The 27,639-nt window shown below is 44.8% G+C and overlaps 1 protein-coding gene across 1 annotated transcript in view; it reads left to right on the top strand.

Moving 5' to 3' along the window:
- The first annotated feature begins 888 nt into the window (after positions 1 to 888).
- Positions 889 to 27,639, top strand: part of LOC133107895 (calsyntenin-2-like) — a 275,668-nt gene continuing 248,917 nt past the window's right edge. Inside the window, exon 1 of the mRNA XM_061217183.1 lies at positions 889 to 1,193. Within this exon, the coding sequence (XP_061073167.1) occupies positions 1,121 to 1,193 (73 nt within the window). The 5' untranslated portion in view covers positions 889 to 1,120. The remainder of the gene's footprint in view (positions 1,194 to 27,639) is intronic.

Genomic DNA, 27,639 nt, shown 5'->3' on the forward strand with positions numbered 1-27,639 from the left:
GCGTGGCTCCCCGGATGAAGTCTTGTAGAGAAGAAGACCTTGCCATCTGTGCTTGCCTCAGTTCACTTTTACATTACATTAGATGTCATTTGGCTGATGCATTTATTCAAAGCGACTTACAGTATATTAGACTAAGCAGGAGGCAATCCTCCCCTGGAGCAATGCAGGGTTAAGGGCCTTGCTCAAGGGCCCAATGGCTGTGCGGATCTTATTGTAGATACACTGGGGATTGAACCACCAACCTTGCGGGTCCCAGTCATGTACCTTAACCACTACACTACAGACCTCCCAACTACACTTACACTATACTTTCCTGCATGTCCATGCGGCTTATTAATTATTATTATTAATAGTAGTTTAACTAAAAATGTAATATTGATTACAACAATACAATGCTTGTTATAAGTGACAGTATAGTTTTATATCCTGCCAAAAAATGATTAGGTTTTCACATTTTATTCTAAGCTACATTGTACAATAGAAGAAAAACAAAACAAAAAAAAACGCTCAGTGAACAACATCTAATAATAATAATATTAATAATAATAATATTAATAATAATAATTATTATTATATGTCCTCATTGTGTGAACGTATTACAACAGAATCCTGTAATAAGAATATTACAATTTGTTCTGTCTGACATGATCATATCTGCCTTAGTGGCGCTGCAGGACATCTTAATATTTGTTGTGGTCAGTGCTAGTCGAGTTATTTCGGGGAATCAGAAATAAAATAGAATGGAGAGGAAAAAAGCGGTTGCTTTCGACATGAATATTAATATATCTCCTCCCAGTGACGTAACGGTCTAGTCCCGGGGTGCGCAAGTCTGTGGTCCCGTCTTACCAGATATCAGATAGTCATTTCCCACAAACACGGAAAGCGCTGTTCAGCGTGCGTCTGTCCGGGCGCTCTCTCGACTGCGTTTGAAGTTCGTCTGTGTCACTCACGTTTCTTCTGGTATCGACCTAGTTTCTGTCTTTCAAACACCTGTTTCTTCTATAAAGAATAGTCAGTATTACAATTTGAAGACGCAGCGAAGCTCCGAATTCAAAGAGAAGGTTGTAGAGAGAAGGAGAGAGAGAGGTCATCGAGTCCTGCACGATTCGATCTTAAAATCATGAAGACGCTGCGAATATCACTGGTCTCTGTTTTGCTGGCGATGGGGCTGTCCACAGTCCTCTCCGGAAAAGGTGGGTGAAGGTAAACTTATTACCCAGCTTTCAGAGATCCCGTACACCAGCGCTCTGGCTATGTGATACTCTGATTTTGGGTAGGTTGGGTGTGCGTGCAAAGAGATTTCATTTCCATCGCCGGTAGATATAGCTCATGTAACTGGAGAAAATGGCAATGACAGCCGTGAATTAGATGTACCTAAAATATATGGTTCTGTAAAGCAATCCATCTTGGCTGTCTGCAGCTCTTAGAAGATGCCGGATAAGGTTTGTTTCACTAATTGGCGCGTGGGGAGACGTGTCGTTGGCAGTTTCCCCTGCAGTGATCCGTTATAGCTCTGTGCAAGTTTTTCGTTGCGATGTGCACGAGAGCACTGACTTGTCAGAATTATGATGACGATGATGATGATTGTTATTACTATTATTATTTTTAGTGTTATTTTTATTATATTTTTTATTATAATTGTTACTATTATTATTATTATTATTATTATTATTATATTTGATGATGCTGCTGTTGTTGTTGTTGCTGCTGCTATTGATGAAAGAAAAACAAAGAAAACGTGCTGTTGTGAAACAGCCAAATATAGGGAACGTGAAAACCAACGAGTTTGGCTAAGCCTAAACATGGGGTTGAGTTCCACTGAGTATTTGACTGATCCTGGGAAATCCCAGGTTAAGTAAGACTTTTAGCGGAACTGCTACCCTTCTCTGTCCTCGGTTCATCTCTTAAGTACCAAAATAATGCACACGTTCCCAGGTTGACATTGCGTTGCCGAAAAATGTATGTGGTACCTGTTCTCTCACTATCAAACGATGGAAATTACATCAACTATAGTGTTATAGCAATAATTAGCCCAGATGGTATCCCGCAATTTACCCGTCGAACTATTTTGTTTACCTTTTTTGAAAGATGTAAGCATAACGGGGGCAGCTAAGCGGAAGCGATTGTGTGTGCATTATCTGCTCATAATTTGTAAGTGGATTAGAACGAGCAGTGACGGGTAAATGTATGTAACCGTGTCGAATGCGTGTGTTCTTCGGTGCTGCTAGGGGCACCGCGAGGTCTCACGTTTCTGTGTCACAGGACAGGAGTGCAGGACATTGTGGTTCTGAGTATCAGCACTGTTTCAAAATTAACTACTTCTAAGAAAAGTCAGACATAGAAGGGAAAAATGAACAGCCCTGGCGCCTAATTCAGTCCCGGGGCGTTCTGTACAGAGCTGCCCTGCCAATTTATGTTCATATGATTGATTTTTGAAAGGTGACTTTCAAATGTAATGCATTTAAATATGGAATAGTTCTTAATTTGATTGTACACACCTATTCTCTTTTTTTCCCCCTCCAAGTCTTATTTTGATATTGATGTATAAATAAAAGTGCATGAGATATAGGAGAAAGTTGTGGTCAAGCCCCTGTGTTGACAGAAATCAATCCAGTCTTATTTGAGAAATAAAGCACTTTCCATTGATCATCGCCCCCTTAAGACACATGCGTAATTTAATGTAGAGGAGGACAGAACCACTAAATGAATAATGTAACAGAAATGCAAAACCATCCTGAAAGAAACTAATTTGGTCCTGAATTGTTATAGTCCTAATAATTGCAGCAGAAACTCACAAATCTCTGTATGTGCAATGGTCATGCAAATTTGGCTGCCTTAGAGTCATTATGCCGGAAATGCCTGAAGCTTTTCCTTTGGTTAATTCCAAAATATCACTGCCTGAATTTTGATGGCTCATATTTTCAATTATTCATCCAGTCATCCTCTGAGACTAAAAAAAAAAAAAAAAAAAATCCTTTCAATCATGTTGTCAAATATTTCTACAGTGCCATCGCAATTATCAGCCGTGAAAAGCAGGGTGGCATCTCTCTCCCCTTCTCTTTGCCAAGTCTTAACATGTAATATCACCGTTGGTCACAGAATCCCTGCTAGAACCAACGATTGTATGCGTGAGGAAAAGCAAGCTAAAACCAACTGCTCAGGAAGTGTTCCAGTGTGGGGGCTTTTTGAGAAGAAAAGCAGCTGAGTGGCTGTGATGTCTGGTATCCTAGAAGTACTGAGCCCTGGCTCTTTACAAAGCTCTTCTCTCGGATGTAATCAGTGCTGGACGCAGCCAGTGGGACTTGAATATTCAGATGAGGAAGGATTGTAATGCTCGTTCAGTTGAGGATGTGGTCGGTGCGACTGTAATATTCGGCAAGTAGGGGGTGTGTTCACACGTATGTGAAAGCGTGAATTCTAGGAACTGCAACTTTCCAAAACAGTAGCTGTTCTCTCACAGGAATAGCCAAAAGTCCAACTGCCCAGGGCGTTGAAATATCCTGTAGCTCCTCAAAACTCCAGCTCTTGAAAAATTAGGAGTGTGCAAGCCTGTCAACAAATAAAAAAAATAAAAAAAAGGGTAAGAAAATGATGATGGATTTATTGTGAGCCTTTTGAGAAAAGAAAAGCATTATCTTAGCGGCGCATAAATCCTTAGTCCGGGAGATACGACCCTCATAACTCTCGGCCTTCGCGTTTGTGACTGAACACAGTGGTGCCTGGGAATGTGCTAAAGGTTGCATATTTCACCGATGTTGCGTGGTGAGAGAACGGGAGGGAGAGAGAGGTGGTGAGGACACAGGAGAGCCCCCCCCCCCCTCTCTATCCTGTTTCTTTACTCTCCTCATGTCAATTTCTTTTTTTTTGAGGAGTCCCTGGTGTTCTCCTGGCAGTCTGAGTGTGGCCGCGCAACATTAATTTCATCATTAATGGCAGAGCGGTCTGAGAATACAGCGCTGGGGAGGTGGAGCCGGGGCAGGTGGCTTTGCTCCGTCCCTCAGGTCAACCCCGGCCATTGTGTGCTGGAGAAACATTCAACACCACATCGATTTCTGTTTAGCTCCTCCGAGGTGCCAAGAGCAGGGGGGGGGGGGGCAGGGGAGAGGAGAAAAAAAGACTGTGAACGCAAAAATAAAACCAGCAAATTGACTTTAATAGTATTTAGGATAAATGTCTGCCCCGTTATTGGAAGTACACCAGGGAAAGCAAGAGCAGAACTGATTGCTCGCAATTGAATAAGAGTAATAAACACAATTAGAGAGAAAAATGAAAGTGCTTTTTGCTTCGCGGCCATTCTTTCGCCGTTTCAACCAAAAAAAAAAAAAAAAAAACGACTTACAAAGAGACCTGGTTTTAGTTCTGTGTGAGGAAGGCCTCCTGAATAATCCTCCTCCTGTTTCCCTTACATGCCTCATTACATAAGTGTCTGTGTCCTCTGCATTTTGGCTTCTGAAATGACGCAGGCAGAGGCAAGAAAGAGGTGGTATCACATTAAATGTAGGGCCCATATTTGACTAATATTCACTTCATAAGAACTTTGATTCGGATGTCACCAGAAAGTGCTCCTCTTCCAGTGTTACATACAGCAATGTTGAGAGTTCTTGGGACTTACCCCACGCGTTATCGCTGTGGTATAATCAACTTGAATCTCATACTCCAAACTCTTTGTATGCATGTCTTAATGGGCTAGTTATTCTTTAGTCAGCCAACTTGCAGGGGGATGACAGTATTTGTTTGCCAGAGAAGAACTGCTTCTGTTGAGCTGCATAGCAGTGCAGCTGGTAGCGGGGTAGTTTTAAGCCCAGTTCTGTCAATGATCCATTCAGACTCATAATGCCAGCTCTATGAAAATGTTTTTGCTACAGCGGTGGCAAAGCATTCTGTTTGGCTTCTTCTCTTGTTGTTTTATACAACTGTTGTTTTATATACAAGTGGGAAGCTTCCACACACCTTGTGCCCATAATAGTATTTCTTCTTGATCCTAGTAAATGCATCATATGCCTCATGAGCTGTATGCGCGCTGGTTTCCAAACGTTTCTGATGCATTACTGTACGTCTTATAATGGTCTTTCTGAACATCTGTTCAAATAACCACTAATTCTGTATAATGTACCAGGTTATAATGTTACGGGATAATGTCAGAGTCTGAATATAAAACCTTTATCAGTGGATTTCACTCCGTAAAAGGCCCACTCCGTTATTTTACGTTCCTAATTAGCAAAAATGATGTGGATGGTAACGAAATAACTTGGTGGATCATGGCACTTGCCCTGGTGTCTTGGTAACCTGGGCAACAACTTTGCTTAGCTTTCTAAGCCGTTGTTGCTTTGCAGTTGGCATAGTGCTGCTGTGCTACAGTACTTCTGAGGTAGTCAGCCGTGGTTCATTTAGAAAAACTAAGACAGCTAACTATTCTTCTTAATATCTTAACTGATGAGTGAGCGTTGACTGATGCTCCTTCTGTTTTATTGTTCACACTGCTGTCTTCCCGTTTTTCTTCAGGAAGGAGAGGGCAAAGATAAATCTCTGAGAGAATCCGTTTGGAGTCTTATAATGCGCGATACTGCACGATTCCCAGACTTCACAGGAGATTATAATGTGTGCATGTCTAGGACTTGTGACTTGAATTGTTGACAGTGTGTCAGCCTAATTGTCTTTTAATGTAAGGTAGGCATAAGAAAACAGCACAAACATGCTGATAGGAAAAACATGTAGTACACAAAATACGCAAAAGCACGCTTAAATACCTATTTTTACTTTTGAAGTGCTTTTCATGGGGATCTTTATCATTATTTTTATGAGGAGATTAATTGACAACCCAAATTACTGAATCCATGTTATGCTTTGTAATTGTCATTATTATGCACACCTTTGCTTAAGTAACTAGAATGTTATACCTGCATATAAATATGTGTGGCTGGAATTTGTTTGAGGTCATGCACCTCTCTGATCGGATAAGATTAGGTCAGTATGAGAGCTGGTTATCTAGTGGCCCTAACAATACATGTATAGCTGAATCCAGTGACACAATCTGTTCCAGAAACTCTGAGATATTTGCATTAACAAGCTGGTGTACAGGTCTACCTAATAAAGCGATCGCTGAGTGTATATCCAACATTCTATCTCATGTTTTCATTTAATTTAATTTAATTTAATTCTGACAATAACATTGAAGCACATGTGCCCAGTGAGTATCTTCAGGATGAAATGGCTCCACGTTCACTTCCTGAACTAGTCGAGCATGGACTTGATAATGTCAGCCAAATGTTTCTCCACGTATTGCTGGAATAGCACATTGAATCACATCAAATCACCATCCCTTGTATTAGTTTCCATTGGGTGATCTTTGATGCGTTTTTAAAGGGCAAAGAAGCCCCTGCTTTTGCCCACTCTCCATCCAGTGAACAGTCATTTTAAAAGCTGCGATTTGGAACAAGGCGGTGGTGTCAGTTGGGGGGTGGGGTGGGCATTCAGCGATACGACATACTCATGAATGACCACACGCAAATGGAAAAATAAGATTAATTAATCTTATTAAATCCCACGTCAACTACATTATTGTCCTCAGCCATGAAAAGTAACCAGACTACCTACGTGATCATAATCCTTTTATCATCACGTTGCAGAAGTGCTGCCGACGACTTTTGAAGTCAAGCGCCGTGAATTGTCATCCTACCCATGAATGAACAGGAGGGGCGGAGTTGGGGAGTTAATTTGCTTACGTCCATGCAGGTTTTCACACTGAAGCCATGGCACTGATTGGAGTGTGGCTCGAACAAAACTTTTCAGACCAGGCTGATTTTTATTTTTTTAAATTTTTTTAGCACATCATGGAGTGGCACGGCTTAATTAGATTTTAAACAATAGGATTTATGTCATCTATAAAACGGAGGCAAGACTCTAGGCCTTACAACAACAAAAAAAAAAACAACAAAAAAAAGATTGATTTCATGTGTATTAGCCGTTTAAGAAGAGTTGGAGTTTAATTTGTCACCAGTGTGGATGAAGACGTTCATGTACAGTAATGAATGTATGTGCAGCTGTCTAATGGTGTGATTCTGTGCAAGTGAATGTGTCAGGTGTGAAACGTCCTAATAGCAATGGGACGGACCGGATGTGTCATTGCCTTCATGACAAGATCTAGGCAGTGCGTTTACAAACGAATAATCGCTTGGAGTTGGAGCCGTTGGTAACGCTTACGATTCATGGTTTGCCCTGATTTTGGTGGTGTTTAACGGAGAGATGTTCGCAGGCGACCCGGTCGATTATGGGTTCAGGCCGAGCGGATTTATTCCGTGTTTCTGTGTAATTGCCGCCTCGCAATCTGCGGCGCGGCGTGTTGGCGGCCGGGAGCGGGGGGTCTGCTCCAGTTAATCAGCGGGGGCTGAGCGCCCCCTGTCTGCTTTGACAGGGGGGGGCAACGGAGAGCTCTCCGTCCCGCTACGCAGCTGTCACACGGAGCTCCGCGTAAGACAGGGGGTCCTCACTGTAAAACCGATTTTCTCGTTCGTCCCGTTTTATTGTTGCACGTTGTGTGAATTGCATTACACAGACCTGTTATCCAGGTCTGCGGTGGCAGGGTTCAGCTCTGAGCTCGGGTGTGTAGACATTCAGGGAGCGTCTTAAACGAGACCTGACACGTCGTCACGTCCTCACGCCGGATACTGGCCGGATACTGGCTGACTTACGGCCGGGGCCACGTCTCATCAGCAGATGGCCGATGCCTGGGAAACGGGAGCACAAAAAGAAAATGATGAAGTTCACGTTTAGGCAGACAACTGTAAATAGACTTTCATACCAGACGGACCTGCTGGAAAGTGTGAGAGGCAGAGATGGGGACCATGGGAGTTGTGGAAGGGTCTGGCAGCAGAGCACACGTAGTCCCTCCAGTGCACATTGTGTGTGTTTGTGCGTGGGTGTTTGTGTGTGTTCAGACTACCGATGTGCACCTGTCAGTTTGTGTCCAGTTATGGCAGAATGAAAGACAGATGGCCAATCAAGGCACACAGTATTTTTATGTTTAAATATTTAGTATTCCAGTGAGCCAAATTCTTCTTGAGAAGCAAAATGCATAGGTGTAGTGTTCTCCAAGGCAGCCATTTATTTACCTGTACTGGCGCCCACAAGATTATGACCCACACTGCTGAGTCTTCCTGCTGCCTGCTGAGTGTGACCTGTGTTATCTCCTCTCTTCTGTGCTGGACGTCCCTCTCATTTTGTCTGACCCAAACTGTAGAGTTGTATGCTGCGGTATCTGCATATAGACCGGCCTGTAGCGTGGTGGTTAAGGTAAACGACTGGGACACGCAAGGTTGGTGGCTCTAATCCCGGTGTAGCCACAATAAGATCCGCACAGCCGTTGGGCCCTTGAGCAAGGCCCTTAACCCTGCATTGCTCCAGGGGAGGATTGTCTCCTGTTTAGTCTAATCAACTGTACGCCGCTCTGGATAAGAGCGCCAATAATGTAATGTAATGTGTGCTGTGCAGTGCAGCTGTACAGACAGCAGACCAGGTGTACAGACAGCAGACCAGGTGTACAGACAGCTGACCAGTACAGGTGTACAGACACCAGACCAGGTGTACAGACAGCTGCGATGGCTCCTTCCTGTTCTTCAGCTAGGAGACTAGGACACACCTGCACAGGTGAGTGTGACACCTGTGAGTTTGTTCATGTTGCCTCTGTGAGGGGCTGGGACGCAGCGTGTTGCTAACGGCCTGAGATCACATCTGTAAACTCATTTATATACAGCTCAGCGAAGGACAAGGCCACCGCAGGCAGAGCTATGCTGCGATAGGAGATTTTTGACGGTAATGCTCGCGGACAGAGGGAGATGGAGGTTAGCGCGCGTTGTGTATGCGTGTCACTGCTGTCCGGTGGCAGGCAAGAGGTGGAAATAAGTGCGGGAAGGAAGAGAGAGGCGCGCGTGGGGTGTGTGTGTGTGTGTGTGTGTGTGTGTGTGTGTGTGTGTGTGCATGTAGTGTGTACATGCGTGTGTGTGTGTGTGTGTGCATGTAATGTGTACATGCGTGTGTGTGTGTGTGTGTGTGTGCATGTAATGTGTACATGCGTGTGTGTGTGTGTGTGTGCGTGCATGTAGTGTGTACATGCGTGTGTGTGTGTGTGTGCATGTAATGTGTACATGCGTGTGTGTGTGTGTGTGTGCGCATGTAGTGTGTACATGCGTGTGTGTGTGTGTGTGCGCGTGTGTTTGTACTGTACACGTGTGTGTGTGTGGGGGGTGACACTGAAAGCAGGAGATACGGCCATGTAATGAATTCTCTCCACATATCAGGCACAGTATTCATTTATCAGGTTCGGGAGACAGGGGAAAGGAGACAGGAGTGAGAAAAGCAAAGCGTGTGCGTCCCCTGGAGACCCCCACCTTCTCAGAGCCTCCGCCTAATCGCTCTGTAAATGTGCTTGTTACCGTTTCCGATGCCTCCCGACGTTTACGCAATGGCACGGGCCACAACCGCCTGTAGTGCGGACACATTGATCATGAAGTAATACTGGAGTAGAAATAGAAATACTGATTTGGCGACATGGACAAACCAGTGTTTGGTTGAGACATCCTCAGACTGTTTATTTGTGCATAATGAATAGCATATGGCACTGACAACTGTTGCTAGCGGGGGAAATAACTGCACTGTTGACGACGCAGAATAAATGATAATGAGGCTAAAAGGGATGTAAAGCCAGATCCATCGTTTTGTCTGCACGCGAGGAAAATTGTTTTGAAGATGCACTGTGAGCATTGTAAAGCTTAACTATCACATTATTGGCTCTGTGTAGGCTGAGGATGTTGGCAGGCAGAGGAGAATTGAAAGCTTGTCCTTTCAAAGGAGCATTAATTTTCATGATGCCGTTCGCAGTCTTGTGCCTCGTCCTGCCGTGGCACGCTTGATTAACTTTAAATGTATTTGTTAAAAATGTGTTCCCCGCTCATCCGCACATTTCCATATTTTGAAAGTCACTTTTTCGGCGTCGTCAGTGTTTCAACCGAGAAGTTGAGAGCGTAGGGGGAAAAAAAGGGAAAAGAGAAACAAAGAAAAAGCTTCACTATGAAAGAACAAAGAGAAAACAATAGAACTTGGATTTAAGAATAAAAACAGGGTCCCCCAATGTGGGGGGGCGGGGGGGTGGTGGCGGGCTAATAAAAAAAAAAAAAATAATAATAATTTTACTTCCGACTATAACTATGAAGCGGACTCTGTGGGTGACCCCACACCTACTGAAGGCGCCATACTGCCGCGGCATGACCTCGGTGCTTTTGGGATTTAAAAAAAAAGAAAGAGAGAAACCACAAGGCGTTCTCGCTGTACTCCGGTGGGCCGTCCGCGGGAGCTGAGCTGAGCGGGGCCCCCTGACTCCCTCTGAGCTCGGGAGGAGGATGCCTGCGCCTTGAGACGCCGTTAGCTCCCGCGACTCCTCGGGCCGCAGGAGGTGGAGCAGTAACGCATGAGTTATGGCCGCTGGCCAGATGTGCCCCCCCCCGCCCGCCCCTCCCACGCTGGGCTCCTCTGCAGCCTGCGCCATCAATCCAGGCCTCTTATGAAGCCACTGTCACACAGAGCCGCGTCCCCAGATAAGCCCGGTTACAGCTGGAGGACGGCGGATGTGTGGCACTCTGCTTTTATGTGCTGTGTGTGTGTGTGTGTGTGTGGGTGCAGAGAAGTGTTGGTGTGTCTGTGTGTGTGTGAGTGTGGGTGTGTGTGTGTGTGTGTGTGTGTGTGTGTGTGTGGGTGCAGAGAAGTGTTGGTGTGTCTGTGTGTACGTGCGTGTGCACGTGTGTTAAGGGGGGGTAGGAGGGGCTGTGGTTCATTTCACTCGTCGTCATGGGCCGCATGTAGCGTAGTGGTTAAGGTACACGACTGGGACACGCAAGGTTGGTGGTTCAAATCCCCGTGTAGCCACTAAGATCCGCACAGCCGTTGGGCCCTTGAGCAAGGCCCTTAACCCTGCATTGCTCCAGGGGAGGATTGTCTCCTGCTTAGTCTAATCAACTGTATGTCGCTCTTATGCCAAATGCTATTAATGTAATGTAATGTAATGTAATGTAATTGGCATTGCAATGTGAGAATGCAGATGACTGCACCCCTCCTGTGAAATCTAATTCCTAAGCCCGTAGTTTCAGGAAGCAGCACAGGGTCGGGCCTTTTTCCCTGATGTCTCCCCACCGAGGTGGACCGGGCTGGGATCCGCTCTGATGACACATCTCTCCTGTACGGATCTCTCCTGCACCCGCGTCTCTCGGCCTGTACTGGCAGCCTGTGAGGTTTACGATGGAGCTCGAGCTGCTTCTATTTGTCCTTAAAGCCCTAAACAGTCTTAACTCCTCCCTACTCCTCTGACCTCCTTTCCCGGCATTCCACCTCCCGATTGCTCAGATCCTAGTCCGGCCAACTACTCCTGTCAGTTCCACGTTCGCGGTCTTAAACTGAGAGGGGATCGAGCCTTCCCCCTCTGGCTCTTCACATTAGAGCTGCCCCCCGCTACTCAAACATTTACATCATGAAAATGTTTCATCACACCATAAAGCATAAAGACCCAGCTTTTTTTTTTTTTCAGCCAACTTCTGGTTGTTTTTTTTTTTTAATGTGCTTCATACATACATTTGACTTGACTTGACAAAATAAATTAGCGTCGTGTTTCTAAGGAGCCCTCTGCCTCGCGTCCCTGCTCCTGAGTCGATCTCACCATCCACGCGTGTTGGGCCACCAGCGGTTCCGCTGGGACTCTCCCCCCCCCGTCTGAGAGCTGATCATTTTCCCGGGCGGTGAGGTGCTAATTTGTCCCAGTGTGCATTGTGTGTGTACGGGCCTTTGGTTCTCCTGGAGAGCTTCCTTCCCAGCTCTGCTTCCCCCAGGCTTGACAGCTCTCCCCGTAGACTCTCGGAGGGCGTCTCCAACGGCAGTAGACTTGCCAACGCTGTGTTTTTCCTGTTGTTTTTAAACTTTCTGTGAGTCCACATGGGAGTTTCCTCAGTGGAACTACACGTGCGTCTTACAAGGAAGGGCAGTCGCTTTTTAGCTGTACATCGTTTGGGGATAATAGCTTTAACAGCTGTCAAATTGCGACCATTTATTTGTCAGAACAATTCTTAAACGTTTTATGCTTTTCAACAGCACAAAAAATGTCTAGCGAACGTATCTGCTTGGTTGTTTAGTTTTCATTATCGCACTCCTTTGTGTTGTGCTTTCTGTTGCCGTTGATGTCTCACACAAAACAATCGCATGCTGAATGCATCGTGCATTCAAGATGTCACGTCACTTTTCCGTTCAATTCTTATTCTCAGCTGAATTCGTGCTAGCTGCCGTGTGCTATTTGCACTGGTAATTACATTTACAATTACAGCCATTGATTATATAATATAACGGGGTGGTTTTATTTATTATTTCAATGAAAATCGCCATTCCGTGACCGCGCCAAAAACGTTTTATGGAAATAATTTGAAGAAATAACATTGGCAGTTTCTCGCTGTTGTTGTATCTTTATTTTATATACAGTCAAACATTGGCGAACACAGAAAGAAAACAGACGTTAATCTCGGTCCAGGTGCACTGTAATAAGGGTGTTGCGGGTTTTTGGCATCCGCGAGGCCGCTGCGTTGTAAGCGCGGCCGTTTAGAGGCGTCGGGCCCGACTGTTGGTTATTGGGAAGAAGCGCTGCATTGTTTCTGGAGGCCAGGTGTTGCTGTATTGTCTCTGGCCTGTCACCAGGCCCACGGAGGATTTGACTGGGCGCCTGCGTCTCTGCAGTGCACCCCCTGCTTTGTGTGCCGGCTGGCTGCGGCCACGTCGGAGGGATCTGGGTCAGGGCTCACCTGCCTGTCCGCCCGCCAGGGTCTCCCTCAGGAGCCCGTGGGCAGGCTGAGGCTCCATTAGTGGCCTCCTAATTGTCACTGCCAGGGCTGCTCCAGTCTTCTTGAAACGCGGACTTCTCCTCTGGGCTTTTTCGTTCCCCTTTTTTTACATCGGGAGTGGAATAATTCACATGAGCAGGCTCGGCTTTGACGGCACTACAAAGTACAGCTCGAGCCGTTTGAAGGAATTTGTTGGCTGTTTTTCTTTTTTCGTTTGTTTTGCTTCCACAGACCGGGTGCGTGGAGATGAGTAGCTGGCCGCTGTAAGGGGACGTGGTCGGGCTGGGCCTGGGGGCCCCGGGGCCTCGGGTGCCTCTCTCAGATGCACGTCTTTAATGTGGTGTGGCGGCTTTCACCAAACAATGCCGTCTTCAGGCGCCCTAATAACAGGATTCTGAGTCATTACGCTCCTTTCTTCCTTCATTTACAGGGTTAGTTGGCACATGAAAACCTCTGATTGGATTCTCTTGTATCCCCTGTTTTCCTCTGGACAGTGGAGAGGTGTGGGGCAGACTGCTGTTCTAATCTCTCTCTCTCCCTCTCTCTCTCTCCTTCCCTCTCTCTCTCACTCTCTCCCTCTCTCCTTCCCTCTCTCTCTCTCCTTCCCTCTCTCCCTCTCTCTCTCTCCTTCCCTCTCTCTTTCTCTCTCCTTCCCTCTCTCCCTCTCTCACTCTCTCCCTCTCTCTCTCTCCTTCCCTCTCTCCCTCTCTCACTCTCTCCCTCACTCTCTCCTTCCCTCTCTCTCTCTCACTCTCTCCCTCTCTGTCTTTGTCTTTGCTTGTTTTCCTGATGTTGAGCGCGATGCTCCAGAAACGCTGCTGCATTAAGGGCCCTCCCCACTCGCCTGGCCCCACATCCGGGCTTCATCCTCTGTGCTGCAGTGGCCTAGGGGACCAGGCTTCCCTGGATTACCCAGGACCACGAAATCAGGAGAGTTTGTGCAGTTGAGTAATGGGACAGTGTTTCAGCAGCTTCTGTATTCTGCATAGCCAGCAGTGCATCGCCAGCTGTTAATGTCACCGTTTGAGTGTGTGTGTGTGTAAATGTGATTTGCATGCGTGGAATGGAGTTGAATGCTGAAAACTTTAAACTCTTCTTCCACTTGCTTGAGATGGGGCTAATGTTATCGGCTTGCTGCTGCTGGGTTGGTCTATTCAATTTGCATAACCGGTGTACAGTCCAGGGTGCAGGCCTGTGACTTGATTATTCCTTTTCCATTGCTTTAGAAGTTGGTGCAGAATTGTAGCCAATAAAACTGTGCCAGTATGCCTTTGCCAAATATAACTGGCCATCCAATGTGACCAATTAAATTCTTACTCATTCCGTAAAATGTAAATTGATTGTGTGAATGAATGGAATGATGGTGATGTGTTTTACATTATTATGAACTTTATTTAGCCCTTGATAATCTCATCTCAAATTATGAATTGGAAGACGACATTAGCTAGTTAACAACCTTTGCATAATCGCTGGCCTCTTTTCTAGCCAGTAACTAACTCCACAAAATTGTTTGGAAACTGCATTTCTCTGTGGATGGGGGCATTTTCATCACAACATTTTATCATCAGTTTAAGATAAACACTGACTGCAAAATAGGTTCTTTCTGATACAAATGTATTTTTTTAACGACAAGTTTAGATTATTAATTGGCTCTCTCGTTCTCCTATTCCTATTGTGTTCTATTGTAATTAGTCTAGTCGTCTCAGAGCGGTATATTCCCTCAGGTAGGGATGTCAAATGTATACTGTAAACAATCATCACAGAAGTAGCCTGCTTACCGCGCCGCCCTGTTCATTCTTGACAATAACGCAAGCCTGATTCATTTCCTGGTTGCAAATTTGAGCGATTCTTCAGAGAGTACAGAATTGGCGGGGGTATAAGCTTGTCAGCCGAATACGCATTTCTTTTTGCCGAGTGAAATGCACGCCACAATTGCTTTTGAGCTGGTGGCAAATGAATTCATGCGGCCGCAGCATCGGCTGTGTGTTGAAGTGAACAAACCGGAAGAAGCAGGACGATGGCGTGTGATACACACTGACCTGACTGGGAAACGGTCCTTGACTTCAAAGTGGCTGTGGTGCTGATTCTCCTTCGGTCTGCGTTGGTAACCCCCATGCAAATGGCCGAGCCATTTTCCACTCTGAGGAATTCATGAAAAAATGTGCTCTGAACGTCAAATAATATTAAAATACACCCAGTGAGCACTTTATTAGGTAGACCTGTACCCCAGCTTGTTAATGCAAATATTTCATTTGCCAATCATGTGGCAGCAACTAAATTTAGGTCTAGTGGTTTAGCTGTTTTTCAGACCAAATGACAGAATAGGAAAAAAAATCTGATATAAGTGACTTTGACCGTGGTATCATGGTTGGTGCCAGACCGGGTGGTCTTCCCTCTTGGCTGGCCTCCCAGCGTCCGCCATCAGACCCCTCCAACTCATCCAGAATGCAGCAGCTCGTCTGGTCTTCAACCTTCCCAAATACTCACACGTCACCCCCCTGCTTACTTCCCTCCACTGGCTGCCTGTCATGGCTCGCATCAAATTCAAAACATTGGTGCTAGCCTTCCAAGCAGTTAAAGGGTCTTCCCCAGCTTATCTGCAAAAAATCATCAGACCCTACACCCCTGCCAGACCTCTTCGTTCAGCCTCCACAGGCCGCTTGGCACCTCCCCCTCTCCGAACCTCCACCTCACGCTCACGACTACTGTCTGTTCTGGCTCCACGGTGGTGGAACGAACTCCCCGTTGAGGTTAGAACTATAGAATCTCTCCCCACCTTCAAGCGCAAGCTGAAGACGCACCTCTTCAAGCAGCACCTCTCCCCATCCCTCCCTACCTCCCTGTGAACCTTAATTGTTGTCTCTGTGACTTGCTTTGTGTATCGGTATTTTTAGTTGGCTAGGTAAGCAGTGTTTGGATAGTTAACTTTGGTGACTTTTGCTCTGTTTGTTTGTTTGTTTGTTCAAAAAAAAAGCCCCTTGTCCTTATCTTTGTTGTACAGGTAGCAGTTGAAATTGTACTTACCTCTAGGGTCTTTCAGCGAACTTATCCCTGGTTATGGGTATGCACTTTGTTGTACGTCGCTCTGGATAAGAGCGTCTGCCAAATGCCAATAATGTAATGTAATGGTTTGAGTATCTCGGAAACTATCTGCAAGCAAAAACTTGTTTTTAATGAGAGGTCAGCGGAGAAGGGTCAGATTGGTCAAAGCTACAGCAGCAGAAGAAAAAATAAGTCTAATAAATATCTAATAAAGTGCTCACTGAGTCTATGTGTTACAGTTTATCAAAAAGAATAAAAACAAATTCAAAGCATTTTTCTTCATTTTTTTAAATTTTGGTGGCTGGACCTAAATATGTAACTGACAACCATTTTCAGACGGATATCAAACATTCATGATATCTGTTCAGCTGTGCCAGTTATCAGATGCATCAGAATACTGAATGAAAAATGAACACACTTTCCACAAGGTAATCAAGACAGGTTATCAGGGCAAGTGTGCGACCTTTGATCTGAGGAGTTTGCAAATCAGAAATCAGCAAAGAATAATTGTGTGTGTATTATAATTAAATTGAAGGGTGTATGTGCTAGATGTCCATAGCCATGGCGCACGGAATTAAATAATTAAAACAGTTGCATGTTGTGACACACTCATTTATTATCTGTATTGACCGTAAAAGACCGGTCTCCTGTTAATTTAAGCCTATGAATATGAGCCCTTTACTCTTACCGTGGAGAGTTGCAGTAGCGTCAGTGACTAATGCAAGATGCTCATCCATATGCATATAATAACCAATCCCACTGAAAAGGGCATTCCATAAAAATCACTGTGTGTGTGTGTGTGTGTGTGTGTGTGTGTGTGTGTGAGTGTGAGTGTGAGTGTGAGTGTGAGTGTGAGTGTGAGTGTGAGTGTGAGTGTGAGTGTGAGTGTGAGTGTTCACATTGTAATCGCAGAACTCGTTGTTCCATTTGTTTTGTAGTCCCTGCCATAAAATTCACTAGTGCATTACGTTACATAATGTCTCTTATCCAGAGCGAAGTACAGTTGATTAGACTAAGCAGGAGACAATCCTCCCCTGGAGCAACGCAGGGTTAAGGGCCTTGCTCAGGGCCCGACGGCTATGCAGATCTTACTGTGGCTAAACCGGGGATCGAACCATCGACCTTGCGATACCTTAACCACTACGCTACAGGCTGCCCTAATACACTGTAGTAAGATATGTTCTGCAGGGTCTTTTCCGATCCGTCTGTGTGAGTTTTCGTGCCGTTTTTGAGCGTCGGGTCTGTTGTGCTGGCTGCTGCACTCGACACTGCTCCTGCGGTGGGGCTCCTCGCGCGGGACTCCACTTCTCCCGAACTGTTAGCAATCACTCCTCATTTAGCTCCGCCGCGCTGTTCACGGCTTCGCTGCTCTTCAAACGGGCGGTTTTTGAGGCGCTTGTCGCATGAGGTGGTTGTCCCTACATTTAGGTTTGTGTTGCGACTTCATTCATGGAGGTTTTCTACGGGCTGTGTTGACAGTTGACGGGATAATCACGTCTCTGATCTTCACATGTGTGCCCCTTACTGATGTTACAAACAGACGCACGAAGAGAGCAGACATCCACAGTGTTCCTTTTACTTATTTATACTTATTCCTATTTAAAGAGATGCAGGCTAAAAGAGCAGACAAAATAGTTATTATAACTACTATACTATGTATACTATACCATATCACCCATCCCTGTTAAACCAGGCTCTGGACTGCTAAGCTTCCACAAAAAAGAACACCACAGCAGTGCTCCCACTAGGTCTTTCCTGCTCGGAAATGATCGCTAGAGGTGTGTTTATTCTTTTACGATCTCTGTTTCACTGTTTGTTATATTTAGAAGAGAGGCATGTTTTTGTTGCATTATACAGTGTAAGAGAGGAAGTTCATGACGTGGAAACAACTTTTGGCCGTCTTTGTTTTTATAAACTCTGCAGCTCAGTGGCTGGTGGACAATAAGTGTGTAAGGAGACACCACATACAGTGTGCTTGCAGCCCAATTATTTCAATTATTAAGCCCAGGTTTCTCCAGGGTTAATGAAATACCTTAAAGGTCAGAAAGTGAAGGGACTCATATCTGCCAATCATGTCCTCTCCATTCACCCTAGATCATCAAAATGGTATCAAGGTGCAACACGAAATAGACACAGACCCAATGTGTAAAATCTATGTATTCGGTTCCATTGTACACAGACACCTCACTATATTTAAGTATAAGCCTCAAGCTCTTAGAGCCATCCTAATATGTCCATTTTTATCATAGTTTTTTCTTTTTCTGAGGCTGTCATGCCATGGTCTCTGCCCTCTTGTGATAGAACCGTAACCTCTTGTCTACCATGGGAACCAGCCAGCTCCAGAATTGGAATATAATGCAGTGTGGGAGTGAGGCAATCTTCTGTATTTCAGCCATGACAGAAGCTGTTTTTATTCTCTTGTAGTGCATGTTGAAAACTCAATCTTTTGTTTTTAAAAGAAAAAAGCTCGCTAACCCCAGTCTGCTCCTGTAACTCTACCTCTGGGTTCATGGACGACTGCAATGGCCCTCAGCCAGAGTGGCAGAGTCCACCATGGAAACAACGTAGAAACCGCTGTAACCAAACTGGTGACTCCGTTATGCAGCTAATGAGAGAGCGCCATAACCCCCAACCCCCCCCTCCCCCCAACATGTACACACAAATTCCATACAACCAGAGCATTAATATCATTAAATTTGTCAATTAGCGATTACTTTGCTGCCATTGATTTCCCTGGAGGTTTGGTTGGCCTGGCCGGAAAGGAAATGGCGCGACATTTCAGGGGCCCATTACATGTTGGCCAGCTTGTCGCCCAGATGCGTGTCCTGGGTCACGGCTGTTAACGTGTACGTCAATGGCACTTATGGGCGCAATCAGGAGGACGCCGACAGCTCCCGACTCAATAGGAAATCGAGCCGCCTCTCTCGCCGTGGGCTTGAGTGGGCTCTTAGGAGGCGCTACATAGCTTTTGGGGGCTACAATGGCTCAGGTGGTAAGAGCAGTCGTCTGGCAGTCGGAGGGTTGCCGGTTCGAATCCCTCCCTGGGTGTGTCGAAGTGTTCTTGAGCAAGACGCCTAACCCCCAAATGCTCCTGACGAGCTGGTCGGTACCTTGCATGGCAGCCAATCGCCCTTGTGAGTGTGTGTGTGAATGGGTGAATGAGAAGCATCAATTGTACAGCGCTTTGGATAAAGACGCGATATAAATGCCAACCATTTACCATTTCGCAGGCTGCCATTTGATTGAATGGTTTATGAAAGTAGAGCTGGGGATTTGTGCATCTTTCTTTCAGTTATCTACCTTATTTTACAGAAATATAAACAGAATGATAGGCTGCAGGGATCCTGGAAGGGTGGACAAAGGCCTGGCTGATACTGTACTAACTGAACTGCGGAAATAAATAATATCCTTTTATTACAAATACAGAAAAGTAAACAGGAAATAATTTGTTTAAAAAAAAAAGGACATAATGAAGCTTCTAGTGGCCGACAGAACTTCACTGCCCACAAATAAAAACAGTTACTTTACATGCTTTGTCACAACTTTCAGTCAGTGGCTTTGCGTTATCTTATTGTTGACATCCTTGTGCCCACACATTTTCTTTTTTTAGGAAGAACGACTAAAGCATACTAATTAACCGGCAAGCACACATGATCATTTATCCGAGTAACCGTGGTTACACTATAAACCTCGGTGTTGCCGTGGCTCCAGTTTACCACTTCACTTTAGTTGCGGAATTTCAGGTGGAGGTTCTTAAGACCTCTGCACCTGTGTGCTGTCAGTGTAGCACACTCCTGCTTGATATTTCAGTGGAGGGGGTTGTGCTTTGAGAGGAACATACTCCTGCTTGATATTTCAGTGGAGGGGGGTTGTGCTTTGAGAGGAACATACTCCTGCTTGATATTTCAGTGGAGGGGGTTGTGCTTTGAGAGGAACATACTCCTGCTTGATATTTCAGTGGAGGGGGGTTGTGCTTTGAGAGGAACATACTCCTGCTTGATATTTCAGTGGAGGGGGTTGTGCTTTGAGAGGAACATACTCCTGCTTGATATTTCAGTGGGGGGGGGGGGTTGTGCTTTGAGAGGAACATACTCCTGCTTGATATTTCAGTGGAGGGGGTTGTGCTTTGAGAGGAACATACTCCTGCTTGATATTTCAGTGGAGGGGGTTGTGCTTTGAGAGGAACATACTCCTGCTTGATATTTCAGTGGAGGGGGTTGTGCTTTGAGAGGAACATACTCCTGCTTGATATTTCAGTGGAGGGGGGTTGTGCTTTGAGAGGAACATACTCCTGCTTGATATTTCAGTGGAGGGGGGTTGTGCTTTGAGAGGAACATACTCCTGCTTGATATTTCAGTGGGGGGGGGGTTGTGCTTTGAGAGGAACATACTCCTGCTTGATATTTCAGTGGAGGGGGTTGTGCTTTGAGAGGAACATACTCCTGCTTGATATTTCAGTGGAGGGGGTTGTGCTTTGAGAGGAACATACTCCTGCTTGATATTTCAGTGGAGGGGGTTGTGCTTTGAGAGGAACATACTCCTGCTTGATATTTCAGTGGAGGGGGGTTGTGCTTTGAGAGGAACATACTCCTGCTTGATATTTCAGTGGAGGGGGGTTGTGCTTTGAGAGGAACATACTCCTGCTTGATATTTCAGTGGGGGGGGGGTTGTGCTGTGAGTGTATTGACTGTCGGCCTCTATCAGACCTTGGCGACCGCGCTCTCCCAGGTAGAGGACGGGTGTGGACGCTGTTGCTGCCCCCTCTAATATCGATCCAGAGCAGGGGCGGGCTTGTTAGAGAAGAGCAGACACCTCTGAGATCGCTCCTACACTCCCACCCCCCTGCCCCAGAGCATGGCTAATGGCGGTTGAAATAAAAAAAATTGGGAAACTTGACTTAACAGCGTTTTTTGACTCTCCCTCTGTCGAAGGGTTCCTTACTTTGGGTGAGCAGCGCTCTTTTTTTTCCTGGGTAGAGTTATTGATTTTTAATGGTTAAAGAAGACTTTTGCCAACATTCAGTATTCAATATGGTGTCTTTAGCCTTATAGTATAGGAAGGCAATAGGGTGCATACAGTGCAGTCCAAGTATTTGGAGAGTGACACATTTGCTGTTTTGGCACTTTGGCTCTCTTTGGATTTGAAATTAAACCATGAATATGAATATGAAGTACAGACCGTCAGCTTTAATTTGCATGTAAATTCTTTTACATAGTCCCTCAATTTTGGGAAACTAAAAGTAATTAGACAATTGGATACTTGGCTGTTTCCTGGCCAGCTGCATGCTGTTTCATCATTAGTCCATGCACAAGTAAAATAACCAAGGGTTTATATTCCAGGTGTCGTAGATGACCAAATAATACTTTCAGCTGTCAGGAAAAATCCCCTTTCAACTGTTGAACGGTTCTAGAACGGTCTCCAAGATCATTCATTCATTCATTAATTCATTAATTAATTAATTCATTATCCTAACCCGCTTATCCTGAACAGGGTCACAGGGGGAGCCTAACCCAGCCTACATTGGGTGAAAGGCAGGAATACACCCTGGACAGGTCGCCAGTCCATCGCAGGGCACACACACCATTCACTCACACACTCATACCCACGGGCAATTTAGACTCTCCAATCAGCCTCACCTGCAACACGGGGAGAACATGCAAACTCCGCACAGAGAGGCCCCGGCCGACGGGGATTCGAACCCAGGACCTCCTTGCTGTGAGGCGGCAGTGCTGCCCACTGCACCATCCCTGCCGCCAGCAGAGATCTGAGTAAAATAAGGAGACACCAGCTGAACCTCAGGGGGTTAAATACAAAATGCAAACCACTGGTCAGCCCCAAGAACAGAATGGCCAAGTTAAGAGTTTGAAAAGCTTCAAGGACATACAGTGTGAGGTGAGTATTATCCTCTACCAAAGTGATGGAGAGAGAAAAGTTTAGAGAAAGAAAGGAACTGCTCATAATATGAAGTACCCCCTCATCTTTGAAAAATAGTGATGTCTATTGGCCGCAGACACACAGGCAGTCAAATATGACAGCTTTATTGAAGATTATTAATTTGTCCAATTACCTTTGGTCCCCTAAAATATGGATATTGTTTCTACTTGGATCACAGGATATGGATTTTTTTTTTTACTTCTGCTATAACCTATCCACTTAGAGGGTTGATGCATTGTGTGTTCAGAGCTGCTCTTCTGCATACCACTGTGTGGTGTAATGTGTGGTTATTTGTGTTACTGTCACCTTCCTGTCGGCTTTGACAAGTCTGGCCTGTCTCCTCATTCATTGTCAGCATGTTTTTGCCCACAGAACTGCTGCTCACTGGATGTTTTTTGTTTTTCGCACCATTCTCTGCAAACTCTGGAGACTGTTGTGTGAAAATCCCAGGAGATCAGCAGTTTCTGTGTTATCAAACCACCCTGTCTTTGTCACAGTCATTCCAAGGTCAAAGTCACTTGGATCACATTTGTTCCCCATTCTGACATTTGGTCTGAAAAACAGCTGAACCTCTTGACCACGTCTGCATGCTTTTATGCATTTAGTTGCTGCTACATTTGTTTGTTTGGCTGATTAAATATTTGCATTAACAAGCTAGTGTACAGGTCTACATAAGCAATGCTCACTGTGTGTGTATACCCTCAAAGTCTAACATCATATTTTTTTTCCTTTTTATCTTTTGTTTGAGCAACACTGAGAAACACTGAGTCATTTACTGCTGCGAATGGCTTGATAACCTGTGTTATGATCTTCCCTGGTTTTATTATGTTTAGAAACACTTGGAAAAACGTGTCAGTATTTCTTAATTATGGACTAGTGAGTTTAAAGTATTGAGCTACGGGTTTAGTGGGGAATTCAAACTAGCCCATAATAAACATTTAGGCAATGTTTTATTGAAATTGTGAATGAAAATCCACCCGACGTATTTTCTTCTAACAGATTTCCCTTATTTGTGAGATTCGTTAAAGTAATAAAATAAAAAAATAAAAATCTGAGCAAGTCTGATAATCCAGCCCCTTTTTTCACCTGCCCAAGCACCAGGAATCAACTTTGCACAGTGAATTGGTGCAGTCACCTCGGGAGGAGCGTGTGTCAAGCGGGGGCCACACCCACTACGCCACGCACCGCACCAGGTGAAATCAGCATCGCCGTGCAAAGTTGATTTCAGACAATATGGCCCCTCGTCTCCTCTATTCCCCGTTTCTAACCTGGAAATGTTCTGGAAACAAGCAAATAAGAATGTAATAATTGGCAAACGGTGGCTTGCTTCATTTGTGAAAGTGACACTCGAGGCGTCTCATTCAATTTCAACCTTCAGGTATGGGTGTAGTACTGCTTGCGCCAATCTGTGTGTCGTTGGCCATGTAGATAATAAACTCCGTTTCCCCTCAAGCATAAAGTGTGCCTCAGCTCCTGACTGGCCTGGTTGATGTCCTCATCATGAGGTAGGGCTGGGCCCTTTAGCTAAGCCACTGTTGGATAGCCCAGGCTATATCATTAGGTGACTAGTTTGTGGTGGTGGGACACAATTAGCCTCTCAGGGGCATGGGAGCTCTCAAACAGTTTATTCTCTTCTCCATCAGGCCTCCTCCACTCCCCATTTTTTTCATACTTGTCCAACTGCCTTCAGACTCTCATCAGACACCTACTGCTTCTCATTTACTCCCTGCTAACCTAAAGGCAGAATGTTGTTGAGAAACTCCCTTGACTTTTGCAGAGGCAGTCTGTGGCTCCAAGGGGAAGTCTGGCAGACCCCATAAGGACGCAGTGCCACTGGCTGTCTAGATCTCATTAAGTCACCAACTTTCCCAGAGACCGGGAACAAAGGTGGAATTGGTTTAATCTATTATCAGTGTAATAAGACGGTCACCTGCTGTCGTGGAGTCAAGAGACAGACTTGATTAACTGCTGAGATTTCTCTCCACTGTGCGAGGCCAATTTTGGTCTTATTGACCTCATATCATAACATTTGGCTGGGAGGTATTCTCTATACGGTGCCATACTCTAAGTGTCTGCTGCTGGAAAATGATACCATGTTCCTGAAGGGTCATCACATCTAATATTATCCGCAAACCTTTTGATAGTTTCTTCACCTTTTGCAAGCCGTTTTTGTCTGCATTCACATAGGAAATGTCATAGGAAGTCAGTTAGGACAGACACTTTCAAAGCACTGTTCTTCTTCCAAAGCTCATATGCGTTTGGACTGAAATAAGCACATCACTTGAATTCTGTACGCCACTTAGTGAGGCTTAAGGTGTGATGTTGGATCTGTGGTATTTGTCTTTATATGTTATATGTCGTTGCTATTTTCATGGGATTTTCAGGGAAACCCAAATCATATATTTTGTGGTTAGCAAAGGAACATGAAGCACCTTGTTCAAACAAACTAATATGCAGTCTCTCTGAAATCGTCAGTTTAAGCTGTGATCTCAAGGCTTTGAGTCAATCAATATGTCTTAACATTTAGGCACAAAGAATGATTTGTAGGGCAGCTAGCACTGCGCTTTTAACCACTTTTATTGACACACGCTTGAAAATGGCATACCCAAAATAAAATGGTTACTATTCTTGAACCCTTTTGACTACAGGCATAATCCTGGTCTTTTATGAAAGGTAACCCTTTGGGGTTTCTTTTCCACAAGTGATAATTATTCCAAATATTACTAAAGCAAGGTGACAAGCCCAAGCACAGTAAAAGAGGAAACGGTTTTGAATGGATACAGATTGTTGTGCCTGTGGCTGATGCGGCTGGAAACACAATGGAGCCACAGCCACAACACTGGACAAATCCGGTTTAAAATCTCACCAAAAACGAGCATTCTGCATTGTTCTTTTCTAATCTACAGTGGGGTCCAAAAGTCTGAGACCATAGTGAAAAGTGGAAGTTTTAGGATTTTGAAAAAAATAAAATGAAAGTTACTTCAAAGCTTTGCAAGAATTGCTTCAAGACCAAAGAGTAGCAAGGAATGCGGAACAATCCCCTGTTACCTGACCTCAACCCCATTGAACATTTATGGGGGGCGCTTAAAGACTGACAAAAGCCAAGTATTCAGTAACATCACAAGATGCTCTTTGGAATATTGTCAAATTACGCTGGGATAACATGAATCATCAGGTTTCGCACAAATTTGTGGAGTCCATGCCAGCTTGAATGCACGCTACCATTAAAACAAAAGGTTGACATACCAAATACTGGAAATACACCTGGAATTCTGAAATAATCTTTTCCAAAGATTAAACTTTACACTCAAATTGTTTTGCTGATAATATAATTAGTACTGAAACATTTTTTATTAAATAAGAAAATTCACAAGTAGTCTCAGACTTTTGGATCCCACTGTACGTCTAGGCAGTTTTCCAAAAAGGAAATATGGAGACTCCAAAAGGACACATGGAAATAATTGATATTATAGGTCTAATGATGTGTACTGCATTTTACTAAACTATACAGCCCTTTTTATCCTGCGTTTCCCCCCGCCTGTCACCCTGCCCCTGCCTCTCTGTCTCAACCTCCCTCTCCTTGCGCTCTCCTCTGACAGCAAGAGGTCGAGAAGATCATAAAAAAATAAGTACAACAATCACAATAATAATGTCTATATATAACAATATATCCATTGAGGTCCATTGAATTATGTCAAATACCCAACTGGCATCAAAAATGCATTCCCAAATTTCACATGCTATTTCGTATTCAAAAGCAGGACGGCTTATTTACAAGCATTCTGAATAATAATGCAATATTTTGTGAATGTATTTAGATGCTTAACGTCACTGAAAATGCCCTCTATTGTGGAAGGCATTAAAGGTGATCTAAGGTGTCTTCCTCAGAAATATTCACTCAGACGAGAGATTTCTTGGAAGTCCTCCAAATTAAGTCCTCTATGTAAACGTAGGCATTTTAAATTTTCAGTTGTAAAACATCTAACTTTTTTTGGCATAAAATCTCAATTATTTTTTTGCCAAAGGGCAACAATCTCTTGAAAATGCTACAGTTTCATTATGCAGGCAAAAAAAAATGCTGTGTTATTGTATGCAAGCCTAACAAATGATACACCGTTGGAAACATCATGTCATTAACTAAAATGCTTTTTAATCATCACTTCAATAAGATGCGCATTGTTGGTTCATTGGTGGACAGATGGATGGGCAGAATGCCTATACTAGCAAATGCCTATATTTAGTAACTATATATACTAGAATGCCAATACTAGCAACCGCCTATACTTAGCAACTATATATGCTAGAATGCCTATACTAGCAACTTTAAAAATTGGTGCCGTGCATGGCAGCTGTTGGTGTGTGTGCGAGAGTGTGTGTGTATGAATGGGTGAATGAGAAGCATCAATTGTACAGCGCTTTGGATAAAGGCGCTATATAAATGGTAAAATCATTTCATTGTTAAGCTTGATTGATGTGAATGTGTGATGAAAAATAATCCATCACTGGTTATTCATGAAGATAGTAGCACCATCCTTTTCATGATCAATGATGCAGTGAATGAATCGTCTTTTGCGATGTGTTTATCTTGCTTGTTCATAATCTCGACATAATCTCATATACGATATATCGTGCAGCCCTAAATGAAAACTGAATTTTACTGTACACCAGAAGAGCTCAAATTCTCCCCCCTATAAAAAGCGATGAATCTGCATCAAAATATTATTTCAGATTTGTGCAGATTCAATAGCTCTAATCTCATCCAATCCCCCAGTGACCTCCCCCCACACCATCTCCCAACAAATAAAAAATAAATCAAGCGGCTTGCTGAAGTATAGCAGTAGGTTATACGGTGTGAATGACTTCCCTTGTTGGCGGAATTGCTAGGTCTGTCTGTATACAGACTGGGCACATTAAATTTAGAGGCGGTTGATTTGTGTTGCTGCCTGTGGTTTGCAAAGAGAGAATCTCACAACTGTCTCCGCTGTTCTCTCCCTCCGCTGTTTCCACGGGGATATATGTGCATTCCTTGCCCCTCATTCTGAATATGAACTACCTTTAATGGACTCTCACTCTGCGAAACAATTACTGAAAATGTGTGTGCCTTATTTTATTTCACCCCCCTCCACCGGTGCCTCGGGGAACAGGGGAGAAGGAGCCAGGCTTTGATGAGCCTGGAGCTGCTCTTTGTCCTGGGATGTGCAGCTCATGACCGATTTATCATGATTATCGTGTTGCAGGCAGGCGATGTCACAGGCCGCCTGGGCTATTTATGGTGCCTGCGCGGGCATGGCCGCCCTCTGTCGGCCGCTGCGGTTCTGTTTACGGGGGCCGCGGCGGCCCGGTCCCGGGGCTGGGGACTGAACGCGGGACAGGGGCGGAATCGCAGACGTCCAGCAGCAGGGCCTCCAGAGTAATGAAGCCCAGTTAAACACCTCACCCTCGCACACCGTGTCCCTGAGAAGAGCGACAGTATTGTCACCGGAATATCTCTGGAGGGATGGATTCTGATGTGTAATGAGGCAGCTACTCTGGGAACAGCAGGTAGCTCGCTGCCTGACATTTCCTGTCCTCTCGAGAAGGTGTGTGTATGTGTGCATAAAATGGCTATTATGTTTGTGAGTGAGTGTATATCCCTGTTCGTGTTCGTGCACCTATGTACTGTATGTATATGTCCTATGTACAGCATGTATACACATGTGTGTGGGTGGGCATTTGTCTGCATGTATGCGTGTGCTTGCATGCCTCTGTGCACACATGTGCGTGCATGTGTGCTATGTATAGTATGTATACACACGTGTGCG

Source organism: Conger conger, chromosome 13, assembly GCF_963514075.1.
Source record: "Conger conger chromosome 13, fConCon1.1, whole genome shotgun sequence".
Classification (NCBI taxonomy): Eukaryota; Metazoa; Chordata; class Actinopteri; order Anguilliformes; family Congridae; genus Conger; species Conger conger.